Raw genomic sequence first — 23,990 nt, 5'->3', positions numbered from 1 at the left:
GGATGCTTAACCGACGGAGCCACCTGGGGCACCTCCTCTAGCATTTTAGTGTGATGAATTGTATTTATTTGGTTTATATAACAGTAAGCCAAATCTGTGTTTCTGGGATACTGTGTAAGTCATAAAGTCAATGAATATCACTACCTGGAAACAGCTAGCAGTGCACTTGAATAAAAAAGCAAGAGCAGAGACGGATGCCCAGGAGAGCAGCGGACACACCGTTCAGGCCTCCGCCTGCTCTCTTGTTGAACACACACATCCCCCAGCTCAAGAAATGCGGTTCTTTCCAGGGGGCCTGGGGGGCTCAGTCGGTGGAGCGACCGACTTCAGCTCAGGTCATGATCTCACGGTTCGTGCGTTCGAGCCCCGCATCGGGCTCTGTGCTGATGGCTCGGAGCCCGGAGCCTGCTTCGGATTCTGTGTCTCCCTCTCTCTCTGCCCCTCCCCCACTCATGCTCTGTCTCTCTCAAAAGTAAATATTAAAAAATTAAAAAGAAATGCAGTTCTTTCCAATGCCTAAATCTAATGGAAGAAGAACCCTGTTGCTCCCAGGATTCTGGTTACTTACAGGAGGTTTCTCTTGTCTCAGTCGGAGAAGCTGCCCTCTTGCTTGGTTCATGCTGTGGTAGAACAGCTTAAGGGCTTTGGCAAATTCTCTGTCGGAGCTGGCTGGCCGAGTGTACATTTGGTTCATCTCTCTGGCTGCTGGAGGGTGTGCTGCCGTCCAAGTTAGCTTCAGGGTGTTGGAAGGCTTATGTGCTGAGGTGGTGAGAGACAGAACATTTATTTCAACATCTGCTCTCCCAAGTCTCTATGTACATATTTATTTTGGTGGCAATCTACACCAGCATTTATCAAGCACAGGTTGAGACACATCCAGGCAGAAGGGGAAACAAGATATAGATCAACTTGTTTTATGAAACAAGATACAGATCAACTCATTAAAAAGTAAATTTCTTTGAAATACAGATACACATCTCAGAGCTCAGTTGGTTAAGCATCCAACCTTAGCTCAGGTTACGATCTCACAGTTCGTGAGTTCAAGCCCCGCTTTGGGCTCTGTGCTGACAGCTTGGAGCCTAGAGCCTGCTGAAGATTCTGTGTCTCCCTCTCTCTCTGACCCTCCCCTGATCTCTTTCTCTCTCTCTCAAAAATAAACATAAAAAATTAAAAAATATATATATATATATAAATATCCATCTCAAACGTAGGAGTTTAGAGAGAAACTTAAGCAAGACTTACGTAGCCTCTCACCTTGTTGAGTAGAACCGACCTTCTCAAGTGATTGTTTGAGAAACACGTTTTCTTCTCTCAGGGCTCTGTTGGTGTCTCTGAGCAGCTCTGTCTCCTGCTCTAACTTGAGCAGCTTCATGTAGAGTTCCGATATCTGATTTGATGGCGTCTACAAAAAACATGTCAGGTTAGCCTTTCGCGGGGTTATCTGCATACCCTTTGGGACTGGCAGTTTTACCCCCCTAGATGGGGTGGGGGTGAGGGTGTGGTGAGCAGGGTTGAAGCCCCTGGGGGAACACAGCAGTAAATAAGGAAAACATTTGTTAAGTGGAAGGAACACCGATGATCCCTAAGCAGCTGTCACGTGCGATGCCCGTTTGAATGTCACATAAATGGGCACACCTGGCCTGGATCCATCAGAGTGGACATTTTCTTGGTGTCCACCATGACGTGGCCTTCACTTGTGACCATGAGGTCCGACTGAGAGCAGTCCAGCTGGGCGCAGCCTTCTGTAATGTGAGGGAGACACCATCAAGGAAAGAAACACCTCCAGGCCCAGTGTTGTGTGAAGAGAATTTTTTTTTTTTAATGTATGTTTCTTTGTTTATTTATTCATTTAGAGACAGAATACCAGCAAGGGAGGGGCAGAGAGAGAGAGAGAGGGAGAGAGAGAATCCCCAGCAGACTCCGCACTGTCAGCGCAGATCCCCACGCAGGGCTCGAACTCACGAACCGTGAGATCGTGACCTGAGCCGAAATCAAGAGTCAGGCACTTACCAACTGAGCCACCCAGGCGCCCCTACATGAAGAGGTTTAAGCCATTTAATCCCCTGTGGACTAGAGCCCAGGGACCCAGGAGAAGACCGCCCTGGGCTATTAAGACCCTGACCCCCTCCCTCCTCCACATCCTTGGCAATCCTAGATATATTGACGTGATATCTGATTGAAGAATGCATCGTGCAAAAGAGGAAGCAAACGTGGTACCTTGAAGACCCCATAAATCGACAATGAGAGCGTTTGTTTGTAAATAATTCAGAAACTCCTGAGATGCATTTAAGGCTGTAAATTGGACAGTTTCTTCTATTTGGGGATTCACCATTTTCCATACAGGCTTGGTATAGAAAGTGCTTGAAAGGTCATACATTCTGTACCTGAGAAAAGAACATAAAACAGAATTCCAAGCCAGAAGGGACACATTTACAAAGAAATGGAAGAAATGGATCAGATGAGCCAAAGAATGATGGCTTGGCTTGGTTACTTGATACGAGACGACCTGAAATTGATCCTCGTGCTTGCCACCCCCCAACATTTCTGCTATTTAACACGAGTAGCATCACTACATGGACAGTATTAAATGTCTAGCAAAAAGGAAATGGATTTTGAGAAATATGTTCTACTTTGATCATCTAAATTTGTTAATTTTATTTATTTTTTAATGTTTATTTTTGAGACAGAGAGAGACAGAGTGTGAGCAGAGGAGGGGCAGAGAAAGGGGGAGACCCAGAATCCGAAGCAGGCTCCAGGCTCTGAGCTGTCAGCACAGAGCCCGATGCGGGGCTCGAACCCACGAACTGTGAGATCATGACCTGAGCCCAAGTCGGACACTTAACCGACTGAGTCACCCAGGCGCCCCTAAAATTGTTAATATTCCACGTGAGGTAGTGTTTTGGGTTTTGTCCTTCAAAGTTTCCCTTTCTTTATTACTTGATCTCTTACCGTCTCTTAGCCTGACTAAGCCTATCTGGTGTTTCTTCCATATTGTGATAACAGTCCTTTCATTTCCAACTCAAAAAGACAAAAAACAAAAAACACAACAAAAAACCCATGATTCTACGTAGAGAGTACAGCTTCCCTTGATATTCTATCGGATAATTAGAATCTCTGACCACTGCTTCAATCACCAAGGATCAATAAACGTGGCTTTCAGTCCAGCAACCTAGAAGGATGTGGGACTTCTATTAACCGATGGGGAAATAGGCATTTTGGGGTTGAACAAGCAGAGAAACGTATGAAAATTTCGTGATGAACTCGTTTTTCAAGTGCCAAGAGAGACTCCCGCCCGCCAAGGCCCACGAGGTGGGGGGTGTGTGCACAGCCGGTACCCCATCTGAATGCCTCGCTCTGCGTCCTCCTTCAGCCACTTGACCCCAAGGCACCGCACGAGGCCAACCTGGAAGTCCATCCTCTTGCCCAGCAGCTCCGACGGGTCGATAACCACGTCCTCCTCACCGCACGCTCTGCGAACAGAGGAGGACAGGGCAGATCACAGATCGGCCGGGGCCCGAGCAGGTGAGGGTCGTGTCGTCAAAGGGCACTCCTGAGACTCCTCGAGATATGGCCAGCTTCTCTGAAGAAAAGACGAGGAGCGTTGCCAGCCGCGGAGCGTGTTCACGCAACAGGCATTCAAGGAGCTCCCAGCCTCCTGGAGGAAGAGACCGCAACGTAACCGCCTCGTGTAATATGCGACCCAGCCCCGGAGCCCCGGGCAGGTTCCCAGTGGGGTAGAGGATGCGGCCTCTCAAGGCGACCCTTTCCTTGGTGAGCTCTGCACAGTCCAGAGTCAACTCCAGGCCTACAGGTTCGCGAACCAGTTTGGACAGCTTTCCAACAGGGGGCGTCTGTCACGTCAACCTCGCATCGAGCCCATAAGCTAGAATGTGCCTTAGGAGTTTGCAACGAGAGAGAAACCGTCCGGCAGCCGAGAAGCCCGAGGTGGCCAAGTGACCAGAAAGTTGCTGAGACTCCCAGTAAAGACAGTGAGTCGATGGTCAGCTTGGTCTCTGGGTGCCAGGACCCCGCGGCCCTGAGCTGGTTCCCTCTTCAGAAAGACAGGGAGGCCGTCCCGGGTGCCTAAGAGCGCCTCGCACCCAGACCAGACTGCCGCCTGCCCGCCTCTTTGCTTAGAATTGCTGAGAGACCTGGGCTTTTGTGAAAACGCTGTGGACTGCCCATGGCCTAGAGAGAGGGAAGAGAGGGGGTCCCTGAGAGGACGGTGAAGGGCAGTGCAGCAGAGTTATAGCAACGCCCGTCCCCACAGAAGGTCGGCGAACAACTCAGAAGGAGGCCACGTCAGGGAACGAAGACACCTCAGTCCCTGCCTTGAGGGAAGGGACAGAAATCCCATGGGAGCCTATACCACGGATGGAGAAGGGACGAGCTGGAAACTCTGCTTTCTTCCAGCCCTCGGGCCGCATCAGCGAGGACCTGAGGCATTCCCGGCCCGCCGATTTGGCCGCCGTGGCAAAAATCAGATTTGCTGGGGCCAAATCGTGACTGAATGAGCTCTTCGGGGACACCGTGCTGACCAGCTCATCCAGGAGAGCGCAGGCATGCTGGGAGTTTTCTGCCAGGACCGGGCCGGGCTGGGGGGGGGGCGGGTAGAGAGGGGACACCCACCGTCCCGCCGGGGAGCAGGGAGTCACGCAGACGTGCACCACGGCCTCTTCCTCCCCCTCGCAGTTCATGAACTCCACCTGCTCCTCCAGCTTTATGGAGTAGGCCAGCGACTGGAGCCAGATGTGGGCTGAGCCCAAGTGGACAACCTCGACAGGGTCCCAGAAGGGGTCATCTTCCTGAGCCACGTGGCTGTCTTCTCCATCCAGAAAGCGCTGGTAAAGTTCCTCCATGAGAAATTTCCTGTTGATAAACTTGGCTTTTGACCAGATCCACACCTACGAACACAAAGATAGGTCACCGGGATTGGATTTCACCTGCTCACAGTTCGTTCCCATGACTTTTCCCAGCATGCTTCCCCGGATGGGCCGGCTTTGGGGCACCCAGGACCCCCTAACACTCTCGTCAAGCCTAGCTTTGCGGTGAGGTCCTCCGGGAGTCCACGTTCGTTCCTGACCCATGGCTCCAGCATTTCCTGAGTTGCTGGGGCCTAATAACTTAGAGGAGATAACGAAGGGATCAAACAATACACTGTCCCAGGAGAGATGACGGTTTGGGACTCAGGGAACACAGAAGAGTGGCCCTCGAAGATGTCTGTGTCCCAGTCTCTGGAACCTGCCAACATGTTACCTTATGTGGAAAAGGGAATTATGGTTGTAGGTGGAATGAAGTTCGCTTATCAGCTGACCTTAAAATGGGGAGATTTGCTCACACTGTCTAGGTGGGTCCAGTGTAACCACATGGACCTTTTTTTTTTTAAATATTTTTTTACATTTAGTTTTGAGAGGTAGAGAGAGTCAGAGCACAAGTGGGGGAGGGGCAGAGAGAGAAGGAGACACAGAATCCGAGGTGGGCTCCAGGCTCTGAGCTGTCAGCACAGAGCCCGACGCGGGGCTCGGACTCACAAACCATGAGATCATGACCTGAGCCGAAGTCGGAGGCTCAACCGACTGAGCCACCCAGGCGCCCTCACATGGACCTTAACTGTGGAAGGGGGAGGCAGAAGAGATGGTCAGACGGCGACGGAAGGGGAGTCAGGGAGACGCCAAGTGGCTAACTTTGGAAATGGAGCACAATGGAGCCCAGGAAAGCGGGGGCCTCTGGAAGCTTCAAGAAGCAAGGAAACAGCTTCTCAGACCCTCAGGCCCCCAGAAAAGAAAGCTGTGCCAGCACCTGGCTTGTGGCACAGGGAGGCCCGGGCGGGGCCGTAAGGTGACAATGTGTGCGCTCACGCCCCCCCAAGAACCTGCCGCTGTCTGTCCCTGAGTGAGGGACAGGGCTGCTGAGAGGACATACGGTGAGGTGATGGGGGCACAAGGAGCCAACCGATGTGTCCCTGTCCCTCTGCGTGTTACGTGCCTCCAAAGAAAAAGATCCTCCTCCAGACACTACAAAGACTTCATTCTTTCCTTCTTTGCCTCAAGTGAAACCCGTCTTCTCCCCCGAGAGGCGGGGTAAAGACTGCGTTTGAACCTGACCCTGGCAGAGCACAGCACGAGCTCCAGCAGGTGGGTTTTTCAAGCCCTGAGGCTAGGGCACCAAGACGGTGGGAATCGACGTCCTCAGTCCTCTGCATCCTTCCTGGCGGACAGTGCGCCCTTGGCCCTGTGACAGCTCAGCGGGGCTCTGCGGGAGCGGCAGGGGTCTCTGCTGACCCTCCCGTCCCCCGCGGGGCCTCAGCCGAGCACGGAGACTCCCAGGCCGGAAGCCTGTTGCACAGACACCGCTGAGAAGTCAGGGCTGAGACCCTCCCTGTCCTCACAAGCCCCGGCTTGCTCCCGAATCGCCCCCGACGTGTCTCTCGTCGGTCACATGAAGTGGCCTGGGGGGGTCCCGTCTCCGCCCTGTGCGCGCACGGTCCAGCGGCCTGGGGCGAACATCTGCGAGGCGGACCGCCACAAAAGTGCAGAGGCTGCTGTTCGCCCTTCCCAGCCTCACACACGAAACCTTCCAGGAAGGGCCGAGGGACTGCCAGCATCTCCGAGGCCCCCGGGGAAGGCGTAACTTCATCCGGGGAGAGGCCACTGATCCACTCGGAAGGTAAAAAGGGACAGCCTTGGAGATGACGGATCAGTAAGCTTAGTCTCTGCCCGAGGAAAGAGGAAAGCGAGCGACATCACCATAAAAGCAATTAGCGCGCAGCCCCTGAAAAGAGAACCCGGTTTCTGCTAATCATAGGAAAGGCTGAACGAGATCCTTTTCAATTCACCTTAAACTATAATGAGCAACGAAATACAGAGGAACATGAAATCTCCTTAAAACGAGGCCTGACAAGACAGTAGGAAATGGCCAAACCGAACCCTGGCGGAGCGCCTGGCCCCAGAGGCAAAGTACTGGGTCACCAGAGCTCCTTCGATCTGATGGCTCCTTCCAGAAAACGCAAAAGACAAAATCACGGTCGCACACGCATTGAGGATTCAGCTCCAAAGGCCTCGTGGGACACGCGCAGAAGTCAAGGTCGACTTCCCAGGGTGGGGGTCTCCCAGGAGACCCTCCTGAGTCACGAGATGTGTCCCCCCAAACCGTACGTTGAAGCCTGACCCTCAGTGCGCTGGGACGAGGAGACGGGGCCGTGAGGGCGGACGCCTCATGAATGCACTCATTGCCCTCATGAAAGAGGCGTCAGTGCTCCCCGGCCCCTAGCGCCACGTGAGGACCCGGCGAGAAGGTGTCCTTCACCGGATACCAAATGTGCCTGTGCCACGACCTCTGCTCCCAGCCTCCAAGCTGTGGTGTTGCCGTAGCAACACGAAGGAACTGAGACCCCTCTGCCCTTTCACCCCACGCCAGGGGACACACGGGAGGCCACCTCGGCGCCGGTCAGAGGAAGAGACCAGGCAGAAAGGGAGGGGCGCCTGGGTGGCTCAGTCGGTTGAGCGTTCGACCCCGGCTCAGGGCACGATCTCACGGTTCGTGAGTTCGAGCCCCGCGTCGGGCTCTGCACGGACAGTGCGGAGCCTGCTTGGGATTCTCTGCGGCCTCCTCTCTCTGCTCCTCCCTGGCTCGCACATGCTCAACCTGTCTCTCTCTCTCTCTCTCTCTTTCAAATAAACATTAAAAAAATATAAATAAATGAATGGAGAGTGGTGGTTGGGAGCGATCCCAGGGTTGGTGCCATGTGGGAGAGAGGACCAGGAGAGAAACGTGGGGGAGGCGGGGGGGTCCATCCCAGAGTCTGTCCCCAGAGCCCAGCTCACACTGGGAACACGCAGTGCCCTTCACGGGGTCTCCACAGGACAGTCTCTGTCCCCGTGAGAGCCCTCAGAAACCCCGTCCCCAGAGGCATCCTCACCTCGCGGGTCCTTTGGTTGGTCACCTTCACCATGACCTCCTTCTGTAGCTCGTGGCCCCTGGAGTCTGAAGCCGCTAAATTCTTCACCTTCAGTTCCATTCTGAGTCCCTGTAAGGGGGACCCTTCTCGCTGAGCGCACAGCCCACACCGCCCTCGCCATTTCCTTCTCCTCCTCGCACGTTCCCAACACGCAGAAGTGTCTTGAACGTGTCCTGGGGATCGGATCCTGTGTCACCGGGGGGCCACCCCCTGCTCAGGTCTTCTCTGTGGCTAGAAGGCTTCAGGGTCCTGGACCCAGGGAAGCCCTTTCTGGAGGGCAACCTGGGAGGGGTGGCCTGGCAAGCAAGCATCGGTCTGGGAGCCTGGAGGGTCTGGAGGGCCTGGGGGGCCGTGGGAGCTGTGGGGGCCATGGTAGGCATGGCGCTGGCAGCTGGGACTGCTGAGGCCTGGGGGTTGGCCTGGGTTCTGTCACTGGCTCACTGGGGGGTCCTGGGTGGAGCCCCTCACCTCTCCAGGCCCCATGCCCTCGCTGGTACGGCAAAGCCGGCTGGGGCGTTGGGGGTGAGGGGCCGTGGACCCTGTTCCCTGAGGTCCTTCCGGACCCAGCGTTACTCCGTCTTCCAGCCCTTACCTTCTTCAGCTCTTCGCCCATTTGATTGGCTTCTGCCACCAGGGGCATCAGTCTGACGTAGTCCTGGAACACCGCCAGCATGCCGGGGTCCGCTTTCCCATCGCCGTGGCTCGCGGCCCCTGGAAACCAGCAGGGTCCCGGTGAAGGTCGGTCACTGGTTCTGGGAGACTTGTCAGCCACGAAGGGGTTTATTTATATGCTTATGTACTCAGTTATTTGATGGTTCACCAAATGTCTACATGGGGCTCCTGGGTGGCTCGGTTGGTTGAGCATCTGACTTCGGCTCAGGTCATGATCTCATGATTCGTGGTTTCGAGCCCCGCGTCGGGCTCTGTGCTGACAGCTGAGACTGGAGCCTGCTTTGGATTCTGTGTCTCCCTCTCTCTCTGCCCCTCCCCAGCTCCTGTTCTGTCTCTTTCTCAAAAATCAACAAACATTAAAAAAATTAAAGGTCCTAGCAGAGTCCCATGTAGGGATTCTGGTTCCCTAGGAGGATGTACCCGTGTGCACTCATTCAGCTATTGACTGGAGCCTGGACTCTGAGCTGTGAGATGATTTGTAGAAGATTCGCAATTTAAAATGACTTTTGTCCAGCAGAAGATCATTGCCCCCAAAACCATCAACCAGCTTTGTCTAACTCAGTCTTATTTCACTGTTCTTCCCTCTTGTGCTTTACTCTTGAACCTTGGGAAATGCAGGGGTTAGGGCCCTGATGCCCCATACGGTCAAAAATCCATTCAACTTTTGAGTCCCCCAAAACATAACTACTGATAGCCTTCTGTTGGTCCAAAGACTTACCAATAAGCAGATGATTAACATATATTTTGTATGTTCTATGTATTATATACTTACAATAAAGTAAGCTGGAGAAAAGAAAATGTTAAAGTCATAAGAAAGAAAAAAATATATTTATAAGACTGTGCTGTGTTTATAAAAAACAAAAAGACCACCACCATGTATAAGTGGACCCACACAGTTCCAACCCATGTTGTCCAAGGGTCAACTGTATCTATCGCCTTCTTCTCTGTTTATTAACAAAATAGTTTAATAAATCTTTGACATGTGCTCACTCTACAATATGGAAATCCTAATTTAACTTTCTAAACATTTCCCTTTGAAACAAGATGTTATTTTCTTAGGGAAAGTAGGAGAGCACACAGTGAAAGCAGTTGCTTTTAGATCAGCATGTGGAAAATGCTGGAAGGCAGGGCCCTGAGCTGCTCACCCAGCTTGTCCACACTCACTCCCTCCGCAGCTGCTCTCTCCAGCTGGAAGAAGTCATAGTCGAACCTGGTCAGGTCTTCACTGCCTCGCTCTGGTGGAAACCCAATGTAGAGGTAGGCGCTGTTGGATCCCAGGATAATGCGGTCCTAGGGAGGAGACGGGAGGTTCAGTGGGAGCACGCTGCCCTCAGAGAGCAGGGGTGTGGCACCAGCCTGCTCCAGGGGGGACCAAGTCCCCATGGGCAGTCCAGCTGTGGTAAATCACAAACCCTGCACGAGGTCCCCAGAGCGGGAGGAGACCCCTGAATGCAGAGGAAGAGATTGACGTTTTGCTTTTGTGTGCATGCTTTCATTTATTTCTTCCTTTATCCCACACGGAGCTCCGACTCTCCATCAGACATTGCGGATCCCAGTGGGCACCAACAGACCCGGGCCCTCCCCTCTAGGACTTTATAGACAGACGGTGCAATAGCTTGAGAGAGATGCTTGAATGAAATGGGGGTGCTTCTGCAGAAGGTACAATACGGGCGCCTAACTTGCACTGGGGATCAGAGCGGTCCTCTCTCAAGGTGCGCTGTTTACGACTTCAAAGGTGGTCAGTTTCGGCAAGGCAGAGAGGGCTGCGGCCAAACAGAGCCAGGGGTGTTTTGAACAATCAGGAGAAGGTCTGTGTGACCTTCGTGCAGAGCAGTGAGGCGGGAGGTGGCGGGGAGATGAGGCAGCTCACACGGGGGCCCTGAAAGGGTGGCCACTGAGGATTTCCAGGAGGGCGTGTCCTAATCCAAATAGCTTGTCTAGAAGGCTCTCTGTGGTTACAGTGTCGAGAATGGGTTGAAGAGGGGCTTGGGCAGCAGGGAGGCTGGCGGGAGCCCCTGTGGTCATGGGGAGCCAGGCTGGGGTGTGCGGAGGAGACAGAGAGCCTGGTGTTTGCGAGGTGCCGCGTGGTCCCTCCCAATGGCAGATCTTTTAAGAAGTCTAAGATATCATGAAATGTCAGAGCTGGAAAGGGTCTTGGTGGACTTCTAGTTCACTCATCTCTGTTTTATTAAGTCCCGATGGGGGACCTGGGGAGCTCAGTCGGTTAAGGGTCCTACTCTTGATCTCGGCTCAGGTCGTGGTCTCTCGGTTTGTGGGTTTGAGCCCCACATCGGGCTCTGTGCTGACAGCCCAGAGGCTACTTGGGATTCTCCCTCTGCTTCTCTCTCTCTGCCTCTCCCCTGCTTGCTTGCCCTCTTTCTCACTCTCTCAAGATAAATAAATAAACTTAAAAGCAATGTATAGATGAATTCCCGAGGAGTGAAGTGGCTTTTGCCCAGGAACACACAGCAGGTTAATATCAGATCTCCCGACCCCAAGCTGTGACCCATGTCGGTCGTAGCAGGGGGACATGGGGTGGCTGGCGCCCCCACCCTGCCCGGTGCTTGCCACAGCGTGGAGGCCTGGGGCACCTCACGGGAACCCCTTCTCCTAGCTCTCCGGTGGGACTGCGGAAATTCTGCGGCCAGGAAGGAAAGCTTACCAAATGCTGCAGCTTTGTCTTGGTCACGATGGGCACCCCGTTAACGACAACTTTGCATTTGCTGTGTGGCGTGACCGTCACCTTCCCATCCAAATTTGTGAAGGAAGCGTGTTTATCTGAAATGCTAAAAAGACAAGAGGTCTAGGTAGCCAAAATAATCGTGACTGTAGGGCACACGGTTTTGGTGGTTGCTCCCCACTCGCACGCGTAAGTAAGACCTACGGATGCTGCAGGGTGGCCGGAAGCGGCTCAAGGGGGTCGGGGTAGATAGGAGCCGGAAAGGACAACAAAGCGATTCTCGTAGCCACAGTACCAGCACCCGCTGAGGGCCGACAGCTACAAGGAGCCCGCATAGGCAGGGTCATCGCTGGGGTCCTCCAAGACTCACGGGCCGCAAGTCTGAGTGGTGGGGAAATGGAAAGAAAGATGTTTCAGAGGGATGCTGGGACAGGTGACCAGTGCTGACAGATAATAACGTACATGCCACAGAGAAGGTCAGAGCGGTTTCTGGGTCTCCATGATACAACGGCAGACTTTATATGCTAAAGACTGGGGGACAGATGTCAGAAGTGTCAGATTGGCGGCCCCCTAGACATCATCTGGCTGCCCTGAGTGACCAGCTTCCTAACTGTTCTAGAATGTTCCTAGACTCCTTGGCTGCTGTGGAAGGCTCTGGGCGTTGAGACACTTGTCCGTCCATATCCCTTGTGTGTGTAGGGCCCAGGGATGCCGTGGGAAAGGCTATACCCTCAGCTCATCTGGAGTTCGGCTGTCTACAGGTCCCCACTGGAAGTGTCTGGAAAGGGAGACGAGGGGAATTCCCAGGAAGAGTCAGGAGAAGGGGCCCAGAGGCTGGCGGTGCAGGGGGAAGCCATGTCAGCTGGCCCCCCAGTCAGCGCAGGCCCCCTCCCCTCCTGTCCCTGTGCTTTGGCGCAGGAGGGTGAGGTACGTCAGGGGGACTGGTTGGTTGGCAAGCTGATTGAGCCTACGGGCTGGAAATCTGTGGGCGGTCAGGACACCCTGGAACTGGGGAGAAGAAGAGAGGCCACGGAGGTAGGAGATGGCTGTGAGTTCGTGAGAACCGCCATAGGGTTCCACAGGGCCTCCTCTTGCAGAAGGGGTCACCCAAAGCCTGGGCTTTCCCTTCATCCAGTTGGTGAGGGCTCTGAGGGCAGAGATCTGAGGATGCTATTGCTTTGGGTGGTTAAGACCACGAAGGACGTGGGCCCCTTGTGGTGGGCTCTCTCTTCACTGTCTTCATTTGCTGGCCTCGTCCACTTGTGTCTCCTTGTGTCGATACCCCCTATACGGGGGTCTAGCAACGGGCCTTCCCTTCCTCCCGACGTCAGAGCCCAGGAAGCAAAGTGAGTGCGGTGGGAAGGATTTCAGTGGGAGCAGGAAAGCCCTTCCTTCCAGAAGCCCCGAGCGGGTCCCTGGGGACGGCCTGGGAATTTGTCCTGCAGGGTTTGTGGCCCCACCCGGCGAGGCCCAGACAAATGTTGAGAACCTCCCGCGGAATGAGTGGTCACAATTCTTGGACGAAGACGGTTCACGTCAACTTACCCCAAACCTTGAAGGTGGATGGCGTTTGAAGCGGCCCGACCGGCATCACATGAGCCTTGAAAAGAATTAGGATAATTTCTTTTCAAACTTTGTCAGGATTTGACCTTAACAAGCGAACGTGTCTGATGCTTGGGTAGGGCCGTTGCCTCTCCAGGAGGATCGTGTGAAGGGATTTTGCTGCTAGGATTTTCAGTCGTAAGTACCTGGACACCACCCGGCCTTACGGATGATTGTTTTACTTTCTGCCCCTTTTTTGTGGGCTGCCTAACTTTTTACAAGTTCCACCTTACTCGTGGGGATTCTGGAGGAAGAAACTGTCGAGTCCGGGGCTTAGGAGATGTGCTGCAGCCCGGCCACAGGGAAGGTCCTGGTCTGTGCAGCTCTGTTCTGTGCAGTGACGGACCCAGACAGTACCGAGAGCACCACGCCGGCTCCCCCCGGGGGCCACCCCACACCCGGGCCCTACCTCCATCCAGTGCAAGCCCTCTCCTGTCCGGGTGTGCCCAGGGCCGGGCTGCGGAAAGCCTCGTGTTACTACAATACCGATGCTGTTTTCCAACGGCTGAATAGATAAACAAAATGTGGTATACGTATATAATGGAATATTATTCAGCCTTAAAAGGGAAGGAAATTCTGGGGCGCCTGGATGGCTCCGTCGGTTAAGCATCTAGCTCTTGGTTTCGGCTCAGGTCACGATCTCACAGTTGATGAGCTCAAGTCTCACGTCAGGCTCTGTGCTTAGAGGGCGGAACCTGCTTGGGATTTTCTCTCTCTCCCTCTCTCTGCTCCACTTGTGCTCGCTCACTCTCTCTCTCTCAAATAAAATAAACTTGAAATAAGAAGGATATTCTGACACCTGCTGACAACATAGATGGGCCTTGAGGATACTATGCTGAGTGAGATATGCTAGTCACAGAAGGACAAATACCGTGTGACTCCAATGATGCGGGGTGCCTAGAGTAGTTACATTTGTAGAGACAGGAGGTAGGACAGAAGTAGAACGGAGGGTGCCTGGGGCTGGGGGAGCTGGTGTTGAATGGGGACGGATGTCGGTTTGGGAAGAAGGAAAGGTTCCGGGATTGGGTAGGGGTGATGGTGGCACCACGGTGTGAATGTGCTGATGGCCCTGAACCGTCTACTTAAAAATAGCTAGCATGGTGGGGCGCCTGGGTGGCTCAGCCGGCTGAGCATCTGTCTTCGGCTCAGGTCACGATCTCACGGTCTGTGAGTTCGAGCCCCATGTCGGGCTCTGGGCTGACAGCTCGGAGCCTGGAGCCTGCTTCGGGTTCTGTGTCTCCCTCGCTTTCTGCCCCTCCCCTGCTCATGCTCTGTCTGTCTCTCTCTCTCAGGGACGAATAAACATTTTTAAAAAATTAAAAAAAAAAAAAAAAGCTAGCATGGTGAATTTTATGTTCCACCTATTTACCGCAAAAAGAAAGATTCAAAAGAGAAAGAAACACAAAGCAAGAAGCCTGAGCAGGTCCAGCGTGGGTCGGGAGGGGTGAGTACCAGCCTGAATGAAATACTTGAGGACCCCCGTGAGCTGCGGGTCCTCGTTGACGTTGAGAAGGTGAGGGAGGGTCTTCATTATCCACTGCTCCTGGGGGAGAGACGGGAGTCCTGTCACCACACAGGGCCAGCACGTTCAAGGCAGTAGCATTCCTTTCCTATCCACGTCCTACCAAAGCCACTTGTCTGTGCGTCCTGTCAGATCGTTCAGGAAAGCCCAGTGGGACTGGGACGGGAGGCCCTGCTCACAGCGCGGGTGAGACCCCACCCGCGGCAGGTCAGCCGAGGGGCCTGAGCTCATCTGGACGGGACTGTTGCAAAGCGCGGCCAGTTTCTGTCTCTGTCCCCCCTTCTACCCTGACTTCTACCCCACTCTTTTCTTCAGGTCCCCCCGCATCCCAGCTGTCCTGGTGCCCCATCGGGTGCCTCACCTGGGTCCCCCTTCCCACTAAACCCGCTACCCTACATCGCAGGCTCCCCCAGACTAGCTCACTAGCTCAGGTCCTGCAGGCTAGCTCACTGGTGACCCGATGTTGGTGATCAAATGTGGCACGTGCCGTATACCCTCTCCGGGTTACCCGAGCGGGTCTCATCCCTCAACCCGGTATTAGTGGTCTTGAACTTACAGAGGATTGACCGCCGATCAGAACTGGAGTAAATTGTTCAAGCACAAGAAAGCTTTTCAGTTTTGAAATTCTGATAACGAGTAAGGGGGATAAGAGTCTTTTCCGTTGCTCCTGTCCTTACTTCTAGAGTCCTTGGACCCTAACTCGTCCTGGCCTCCTGGTGTCACAGGCCCCCGGCCCCACTGTGCTCCCCCCGCCTGAGGCTCACTTCGATTTCAGGCTTCCCGAGCCCTTTGGGAGCCAGTCTGGGCCTCTGCCTCCACTCCGGAAGTGCTCCAAGGCTGGCCCACGACTTGGGGTCTGTGCAGAGCTGTGGCTTTGGGGAGTCAGGTCATGGCGGGAGGGCGCTGTGGATGGGGGGCCCAGAGGGCATCTCCCCGACCTGAGTACAAAACTCGCATCACAGCCCACGTATGCTCCGGCAGATGCTACGGTTCAGGGTCGCGCCGTGCGGTCCCCGGAAGATGGTGCACAGTCCTCGAATTCTCCCCAAACTGTAATGATCAGCAGCCTTGACTCATCAAGGCCTCTCGGCTTCCTCCCCCCTCACGCCCTGCCCTCCTCTCCCCTAGCGCCGCCAGCGGCATCGGCAGAAGTCATTTGTCACTTAATCACATGCCACGTCTCACGTGTTACACATTCTCCGGGGGGGGGGGGGAGCCACCCCGATGATCCACTGGACGGCAGCCCAGGCGGCCGTGGGCACGTGGGAAGAGTGTGAGGCTCCCTGCCAGGTGTGGGCCTCGGCAGGTGGACAGAAGGAAGCTCACCTTGGCCACGGCCACGTGGTGCTGTCGCCACTCTTCCCGAGCCTGCTCCAGCTGGCGCGCCCAGGGCCCGGCTTCTGCCAGTGGGCGGGCCGGCTGCTCTGGAAGGAAGGAAGGGGCTTAAGCAGCGGGTCTGCTGTGTCGAGGGTGAGGAGCAGAATAACTGTAATAGAAGACTACAGAACAACCATAGAATTCTATAGAAGACTATAGAACAACTGTAATAGAAGACTACTGGGGCGCCTGGGTGGCGCAGTCGGTTAAGCGTCCGACTTCAGCCAGGTCACGATCTCACGGTCCGTGAGTTCGAGCCCCGCGTCCGGCTCTGGGCTGATGGCTCGGAGCCTGGAGCCTGTTTCCCATTCTGTGTCTCCCTCTCTCTCTGCCCCTCCCCCGTTCATGCTCTGTCTCTCTCTGTCCCAAAAATAAATAAACGTTGAAAAAAAAAATTTAAAAAAAAGAAGACTACCGAATAACTACAGTCTTCCATAGAATAACGATAGAATTCTATAGAAGACTATAGAATAACTATGATAGAAGACTACCGAATAACTATAGTCTTCCATAGAATAACTATAGAATTCTATAGAAGACTATAGAATAACTATGATAGAAGACTACAGAATAACTATAGTCTTCTATAGAATAACTATAGAATTCTATAGAAGACTATAGAATAACTATGATAGAAGACTACCGAATAACTATAGTCTTCTATAGAATAACGATAGAATTCTATAGAAGACTATAGAACAACTATGATAGAAGACTACCGAATAACTATAGTCTTCTATAGAATAACTATAGAATTCTATAGAAGACTATAGAATAACTATGATAGAAGACTACAGAATAACTATAGTCTTCTATAGAATAACTATAGAATTCTATAGAAGACTATAGAATAACTATGATAGAAGACTACAGAATAACTATAGTCTTCTATAGAATAACTATAGAATTCTATAGAAGACTATAGAATAACTATAATAGAAGATTACAGAATACCTATAGTCTTCTATAGAATAACCATAGAATTCTATAGAAGACTATAGAACAACTATGATAGAAGACTACCGAATAACTATAGTCTTCTATAGGATAACGATAGAATTCTATAGAAGACTATAGAATAACTATGATAGAAGAGTCAGGTTGACTCTGTTCTCAGCCGAAGCCGGAGATGCTGAGTGGAGCGGGAAACTGAGCTGCGCTCACGGGTGAAGAAGTCACCCGGTCGTTTCTACAGAGGGTGCTGTTGTTTTAATGCATCGGAACGTAGAGCAAGAAGGCCTTTTAGGGGAGGAGGCACGACGCTCCGTACTTTGTTTCGTTGTGCGGGCACGTGAGAGTGTTCTGTTTTATACCCCGGTTACCGGCATTCCTACAAGGCCAGGGGACTCACAGCATCACAGGCTCGTGAGCATATTTTGTGTCTGCGCTTATTACGCACGGCGGGCATTCGATGCTCACATCCGTCCAGCTCGCGACGACACGAACTTTGGGGCTAAGCGAGGCCACCATACCTGGACGGGCCGCAGGCGCTGCCTCTCACATGGGAAGGGCTTTGTTGTGAAGTCCCGGCGAGTTGGGATGCGGGAGCCTGCAGGGGTGCCCACAGAGCCTCTGTCCCCCCCCCCGGGCAGCCTGGTTTGGGGCGGGACGTGCTGCCAGTACCCGAGAGCCCCTCTGGAACGAGGGAGCCCAGCTGGCAGGGGGCACGGGGGCTGGGCCGCTTGGTGACTGGAGCTCACGCTCCCTGAACCAGCCCTGAGTGCCAGAGGTTTGGACCTCCTGGCATTGTTTTTTTCACTTTGAACCACTTCCTCCAATTTTATTTCAACAGTTTTACAATTTGCCCTTTTCTTGTTCATCCCGTTTTAAGTTATTAACGGGCGCAAAGTTGTAGGCACCTCCTTCCATGCTGCCAAACTGAAATCCTAGGCCTTCCTTCAAAGCAGTGGTTTTGGGGCACCGTGGAGTCAGCCGGGGCACTGCCCCCAGAAGTCACGGTCAGTGGGCCTGGTGACGCTCACCAGGTGACTGTGATGTGCTGCCTCTGAGGCCTCTGGAGATTCAAACATCATGCAACTGCGTGAGGCCATCAGCCCAGCGAACGTCAAAATGGCCACCGTGCAAACCTGGGAAGGACGGAGTGGCCTCGGCAGAAACGACGGCTTCAAAGTAAAAATGGCAATAAAAATGAGACTAAAATGATCATTCAAAAAGGGCAGGGCCACTTAACTCAAGCGAATCTGCGTTTGTCTCCAAATGAAGTATTTTTTCCCAAGGCCGGGGCCTAAATGTCCCCAGAGGGTGCCCCTGGCCTGTGCCGGGCTCTGGCGAGTCCAAGCAGGGGTTCCCCACCTCCCCGCCGAGCCCCAGGCTGAGCCTGCAGCCGGTCCCTCCCTCCATCCCACTCCCAGCCTTCCTGCTGCTGGCCTGGACCAGCATTGCTCCTGACTCAGTTTACCTGCCATTCCGGAATTCCCGCGTGCGAGCAGCGCTCTGTCGTTCTCTGCCTTTGACTCTCTCATCAGCGTCGAGGTGTTGACCACGGCTCTGTTCCGGATCTTTTTAGCCCTTCCATGTGCAAAGATGAACACGCACTCAGTCCCGGACCCCTTTGGGGAGCACAGGCCAGAAACCGGCCAAGTGGGACCTTTCGGCCCAGGCGACTCCAGATGCCAGCAGGCTGGGCGCCAGTGAGCGGTGAAGGCCGAAAGGGACTTTAGTGACGTCCACGGTTGAAATAAACATGACCAGCCCCGCCAGACCCACAGCCTGGCCCCGACGCGACCCGGGCCCTGAACCCACTCGCCCATCGGCCGACTCCGCTAGCGGAAACATCTATGCGTCGTTGCTGACAGGCGTAACCCCACCCTGGAGGCTGTCAGCGGGTGTTCCGGGCTGGAAAGGGCACCTAGGGGTCACCTGTTTCCCTGCCTTCTAGTGTCCCAGAGAAAACGCGAGATGCCCCCGGGCACTGCACGGGGCATAATACTTCTGCCCACACATTATTTACTTGCTCGTTGCCTGCTATTCAGGTTTAACCGGGAGCCTGTGTTTTGTATTTGCTAACTGTGGCCGCCTTACTCCTTTCGTTGAGGAAATGGGGTTTTCAGGGCTCGCCCCGGGGTCACACAGCCCGTGGCAGCTCCGGGCTCAGAGCCCGGGACTCTGGGCTACTGTTTTCTCCTTCCTCTGCAGCCGTAGTCTCTCAACGGGAAATCTGCTCGTGACAGATTTGCGTCTGATAAGCAGAGAGACCGAACTGACGGAAAGATCCGAGCTCGTGCTGCAGACGCTGAAAGAAACATCTAACGGTGTAAAACGATACGGAGGCTGCACCGTTGCAGAGGCCGCTGGCACGTGTCCCTAAAATGCCAGGGCTCCCTGCCAGGGACAGGGCCAAAGGGAAGACCACTGCTCGGTGGTGCAGTGACAGCCATCGTCTCTGAGCGTTCAGCACGTGTCAGAACCTTGCCGGGAACGGGCTCGTGCAGGATCTGTTGTGTTCTTCCCCCCCGCAACTCTGATGAGAAATCACCTCCCTCGACACGGGACAGAGCTGAGGGCTAGGGAGGTACGGCGTGTCGCCCAAGGCCACACGGCTGGCGGGGCCAGATTCTGACCCACACGCAAGCCCGTAGACCTGACCAGGGACGTGTCACGGTAGGTGGCAGTTTCATTTCACACGCCAGCTCCAGCTTCCTGGGACCAGGCCCGAGGATTCCAGGTTCCTGTCCGAACCCGGCGGGTGGGCCTCAGGACTCTGCCACGTGAAAGGGAAAGGGTGGTGGCAGCATGTGGCTTTTACCCTGCTTAGAGGTCCCCTCTGCCTGCACCCTTATCTTTTTTAAAAGGGTCAGGAGAGAGGCACCTGGGTGGCTCAGTCAGTTAAGTATCTGACTTTGGCTCGGGTCATGGTCTCGCGGTTCGTGAGTTCGAGCCCCACGTCGGGCTCTGTGCTGACAGCTCGGAGCCCGGAGCCTGCTTCGGATTCTGTGTCTCCCTCTCTCTCTCTCTGCCTCTCCCCCGCTCGTGCTCTGTCTCTTTCTCAAAAATAATAAATAAGCAGTTAAAAAAAATTTTTTAAAGGGTCAGGAGAAGCAGGATCCAGATGCCTGGAACGCGTCCGGGCGGCAGCCTCATGCTGGGGCTGAGTATGCAGGCTCGCCTCCCTGGCCCCCTGGACGGAAGGAAGCTGGCAGGGAGAGCCCTCCCCGCCCCCGGAAAGAGGAGCCTAGACCGTCAGGCCACCCCAAGAGTAGAACCCGTGTGCACGGGGCCTGGGCAGAGGAGACCAAAGCCAAGAAAAGCGTGGAGCTAGTGCCTCTCACGTGCTTGTCTTCACCTATTGGCATAAACGTCCCCTGCCTGCCCCCGCACGCCACCCGTGTGCCATGTGACAAGGGAGAAACACGTGAATGGGCAGCCATGTGGCAGGAAAATACAGGAAGAAGGATTCCAAGCATGGGATCAGCCCCCAGGCTTCCCCCGTCGATGGGAGCCTGTGGGGCCTCTCCCATGCAGAGTAGGGGTGACATTAGGGCCTGAGTCCCCAGTTCTGTCTCCTTTTGTCTATTTCCTCCCACCTCTCTCTCTCACAAATCATTCCGTCCTGCCTTCTCCTGACCTCTCCCCCGAACTGCCAGCCCATTGCGTAGAGGGGGACCAGAAGAACCTGACTTAGAACCCCCAGGGATACTACGTATCCACAGACGTACCTTTCGGCGTATCTTAACGTGGATAAAGTTTCCTCATAGCAGATGTCAGCGGGACTTATGGCCGCTATCTGTAAAAGAACGTCCCTTTCAGATTTTGTAATTTAAAAATTTTTTTTTTTCAACGTTTATTTATTTTTTTGGGACAGAGAGAGACAGAGCATGAACGGGGGAGGGGCAGAGAGAGAGGGAGACACAGAACCGGAAACAGGCTCCAGGCTCTGAGCCGTCAGCCCAGAGCCCGACGCGGGGCTCGAACTCACGGACCGCGAGATCGTGACCTGGCTGAAGTCGGACGCCCAACCGACTGCGCCACCCAGGCGCCCCTGGATTTTGTAATTTTAGACGGATTTGTCATTGTGGATACGCTAAGGTTCATAGCATTTCTTGTCATTTACGGTATTGTTCGAACTTTGCAACTCAGAAGGTGCAGACACACATTGATAGCACGTGCTCACCCCACGAGTGCCACATACACACGTGACCTCTGCAGCGCACCGACACCGCAGATTCAGGACACAAACACCACAATTTCACAACACACACACACACACACACAGGCCCAGAGAAAAACCATGTGTTCGAGATCTGTCTGCTAATCGCTGGCAGAGCTGGGCCTGGAGCCGGGCCTGACTCACTCTCAGGCCCTTGTCCTCAGTAGTAAGTCCCCAGAGGGTGGATGGGATTCAAGTGACAGTGGAATGTTGGCCTTGCAGATTCTCTTTTCTTTCTGCTTCCTGAGAGGACCAGTGACCCCACCCCCCGCCCCCTAACCTCCTCTCCACCACATATTTTTCTGTTAAAGCGTGCTAGTGCCCCAGGCGGGGCGTTAGCCTGCAGGCCTGAAAGGCTCCTCTCTCACAGGCACACCCCTGCTCAGACCTGTTACACCTGATTTTGTAGTCTTACATTCAGAGCATCTTATGGGCCTTCTTTTATCCCAGGTCCTCAGGGGGAGCAGGGAAGGTCCCATGAGGCCAACAGGCCAGCTTCAAAATGAAATATTTGTAGATACTCAGGCAAGATAAAATAGTAAAGAGTAGAGATTGTGTTTTGTTGTGAATTTGGGAAAGAGTGCACAGAACAGGCCCAGCAGTGAGCAGTTTTCTCCTAACCGGGACAGCAGGCCGGAGGCCAGTATGAACCTGCCGGCAGAATGTGCCAGTCTGTTCCTTTTCACACCTGGAGCTGAAGAGCAGAGAGTCCCGATTTTAACACATCCCACATTGTACCCCCTTGGCAAATATGCGATACTAAGAGTCTGGAGTCTTTGCTGAGATGACACAATTTAGCTACTCGCCAGGTTCAACAGCTGCCTGGTGTCTCACATGGTCAAAATGATTTCCGGTCTTGCCACGAAATGACCACCGATTTAGAATAGTACGACGTTATCAGTGTTATTTTAAAATGTGTACTGGGGCGCCTGGGTGGCGCAGTCGGTTAAGCGTCCGACTTCAGCCAGGTCACAATCTCGCGGTCCGTGAGTTCGAGCCCCGCGTCGGGCTCTGGGCTGATGGCTCAGAGCCTGGAGCCTGCTTCCGATTCTGTGTCTCCCTCTCTCTCTGCCCCTCCCCTGTTCATGCTCTGTCTCTCTCTGTCCCAAAAATAAATAAACGTTGAAAAAAAAAAAATTTTAAAATGTGTACTAATTTTTTCCTGGCAATAATAGTGGTGTACGTTCCTTATAAAGAATCTGAAACCTACAGAAATGAATAAAAAATTAAAATTGGCGGTATTTGAACGCTGTAGCGGAGTCTCAGGAGTCTTGACGTAAGAATGTGTGACGTGAATGCAAAATGCGGCATCATGGTACAATGAGCGTGATTTTAATAATAACAGTGACAACAACACAATAGCTAAATCAGTCTGCTGTGTTGTAAGAAGGTCACTTTACCAAAGTGGTTCTGCTGTTCCCGCCCAGAGCTGGCTGGAGAAGTTTGGTCAGGACGGAATCTCTGTAGGGAATGTGCAAGACTTTCTTCCCCGTGGCTGCATCAGCCAGAGCACTGGATGAAAAAGAAACATCAGATTAAAAAAATATATATATGCCAAGAAGAAATCTGCCTCCCGGGGGATAAGTCACAAATACCCTTCATGTCTCCTCTTTGACCCCATAAACCTGAGACATGACTCTAATGATATCCAAGAGTTGAGACATCTGCCGGACGAAGATGCGGAAGCAAGACAGCTAACCACATGAGCCACTGGCTCCCTCTCTGAGATCAACCCTGGAGACACCATGACAGACAGACGGAAGTCCGGATCTGAGGCTCTAACACACTAAACCCTGTGAGGAAAACCCAAAGAGCCTGCAGGCTATTGTAAACCTGTGTATAGGGAAGAGTTTCAACCTGAGGAAGAGGGTGGCCCCACGAGCAGTGTGCCGGCCAGTGTGGGGAGGGGGTTAATTCCTCTTCTTGTTTTTCTTCCGTACTTCCTTCAGAGCAACCCATAAAGGTAGGACCCCATATAACAACGCAGCACAGAAGCTGTACGTGAGAAGTAAATGTGCCACCCCTCCCCACCAACTCCAGGGTCTGCAAAGATCGCAGCATTGTCATTGATGAGAACGGGGGAGGAGGGAGGCAAGCCTATCTATGAGAAATTATGATCACAAAAAGTGAAAAGGAATTTATAAAGGTATTCTAGCTGATTTGGAAAAGAAACTAAAGGAGCTTCTAGAAAGAAATACAGTAATTGAAATTAAAAACACACAAGACAGGGGCGCCTGGGTGGCTCGGTTGGTTAAGTGTACAACTCTTGATTTCAGCTGAGGTCATGATTTTGCTGTTCGTGGAATCGAGCTCTGCATTGGGCTCTGCGCTGACAGCATGTAACCTGCTTGGAATTCTCTCTTTCTTCCTCCTCCCTCCCTACCTCCCCTTTTCTCCCTTGCACCCCGCCCCCCACCTGCTCGCTTGCTCTCTACTCAAAATAAACTTAAAATTTTTTTTAAAAACACACTGCACAGGTTTAACAGCAAACTAGACACTGCTATAATTGGAATTAGTGAAATAGATATGTCAAAAGAGATTAACCAGATTGCAGCCTGGAGACATGGAGATGGGAAACAAGCCAGGAAGGTTATGAGACATGGAGGACAGAGTGAGATTTAAATAATCTAAATTGAAGTTCCAGAAGAGAAAGAAAACAAGTGGGCACAGATGGTACATGAGAAGTAATGGCTGAGAATTTTCCAGTACTGGTGAAAATCACTAATCTACCGAACTGTAGGGGCCAGGAAATTCCAAGCAGAGTAAATAAAATAAATTCACACTCAAATGTAATATAACCGAATTGGAGAACATCAAAACAGAAGAGCTCAAAACCAGCCAGGGGCAAAGACTGATTGACTTCAAGGAAATAGCAATTAGACCACCAGCAGAAAACAGGAGACTGTATCCTTCATGAGCTGAAAGAAAATACTACATTTCTGGAATTCTATCCCCGGCACAATTATCTTCCAAGGATGAGGTGAAATAAAGACATTTCAACCAAACAAAAACA

The 23,990-nt window shown here is 53.1% G+C and overlaps 1 protein-coding gene across 1 annotated transcript in view; it reads right to left on the bottom strand.

Annotated features, from left to right (window-relative positions):
* LOC115505236 (kinesin-like protein KIF28P) overlaps positions 1 to 23,990 on the bottom strand; it is a 78,164-nt gene that overhangs the window by 4,324 nt on the left and 49,850 nt on the right. Inside the window, exons 7-20 of the mRNA XM_030302708.1 lie at positions 22,378 to 22,489; positions 20,487 to 20,554; positions 18,264 to 18,339; positions 14,315 to 14,451; positions 11,292 to 11,415; positions 9,775 to 9,919; positions 8,550 to 8,668; positions 7,919 to 8,026; positions 4,630 to 4,904; positions 3,336 to 3,470; positions 2,218 to 2,384; positions 1,636 to 1,742; positions 1,255 to 1,402; positions 569 to 759 (exon numbers count right to left, since the gene is read on the bottom strand). Of these exons, the coding sequence (XP_030158568.1) occupies positions 569 to 759; positions 1,255 to 1,402; positions 1,636 to 1,742; positions 2,218 to 2,384; positions 3,336 to 3,470; positions 4,630 to 4,904; positions 7,919 to 8,026; positions 8,550 to 8,668; positions 9,775 to 9,919; positions 11,292 to 11,415; positions 14,315 to 14,451; positions 18,264 to 18,339; positions 20,487 to 20,554; positions 22,378 to 22,489 (1,912 nt within the window). The remainder of the gene's footprint in view (positions 1 to 568; positions 760 to 1,254; positions 1,403 to 1,635; positions 1,743 to 2,217; positions 2,385 to 3,335; positions 3,471 to 4,629; positions 4,905 to 7,918; positions 8,027 to 8,549; positions 8,669 to 9,774; positions 9,920 to 11,291; positions 11,416 to 14,314; positions 14,452 to 18,263; positions 18,340 to 20,486; positions 20,555 to 22,377; positions 22,490 to 23,990) is intronic.

The sequence above is a fragment of the Lynx canadensis genome, chromosome F1 (assembly GCF_007474595.2).
Source record: "Lynx canadensis isolate LIC74 chromosome F1, mLynCan4.pri.v2, whole genome shotgun sequence".
NCBI lineage: Eukaryota > Metazoa > Chordata > Mammalia > Carnivora > Felidae > Lynx > Lynx canadensis.
The sequence above is the reverse complement of the archived record's forward strand: the minus strand, read 5'-3'. Positions and strand labels throughout refer to the sequence as shown.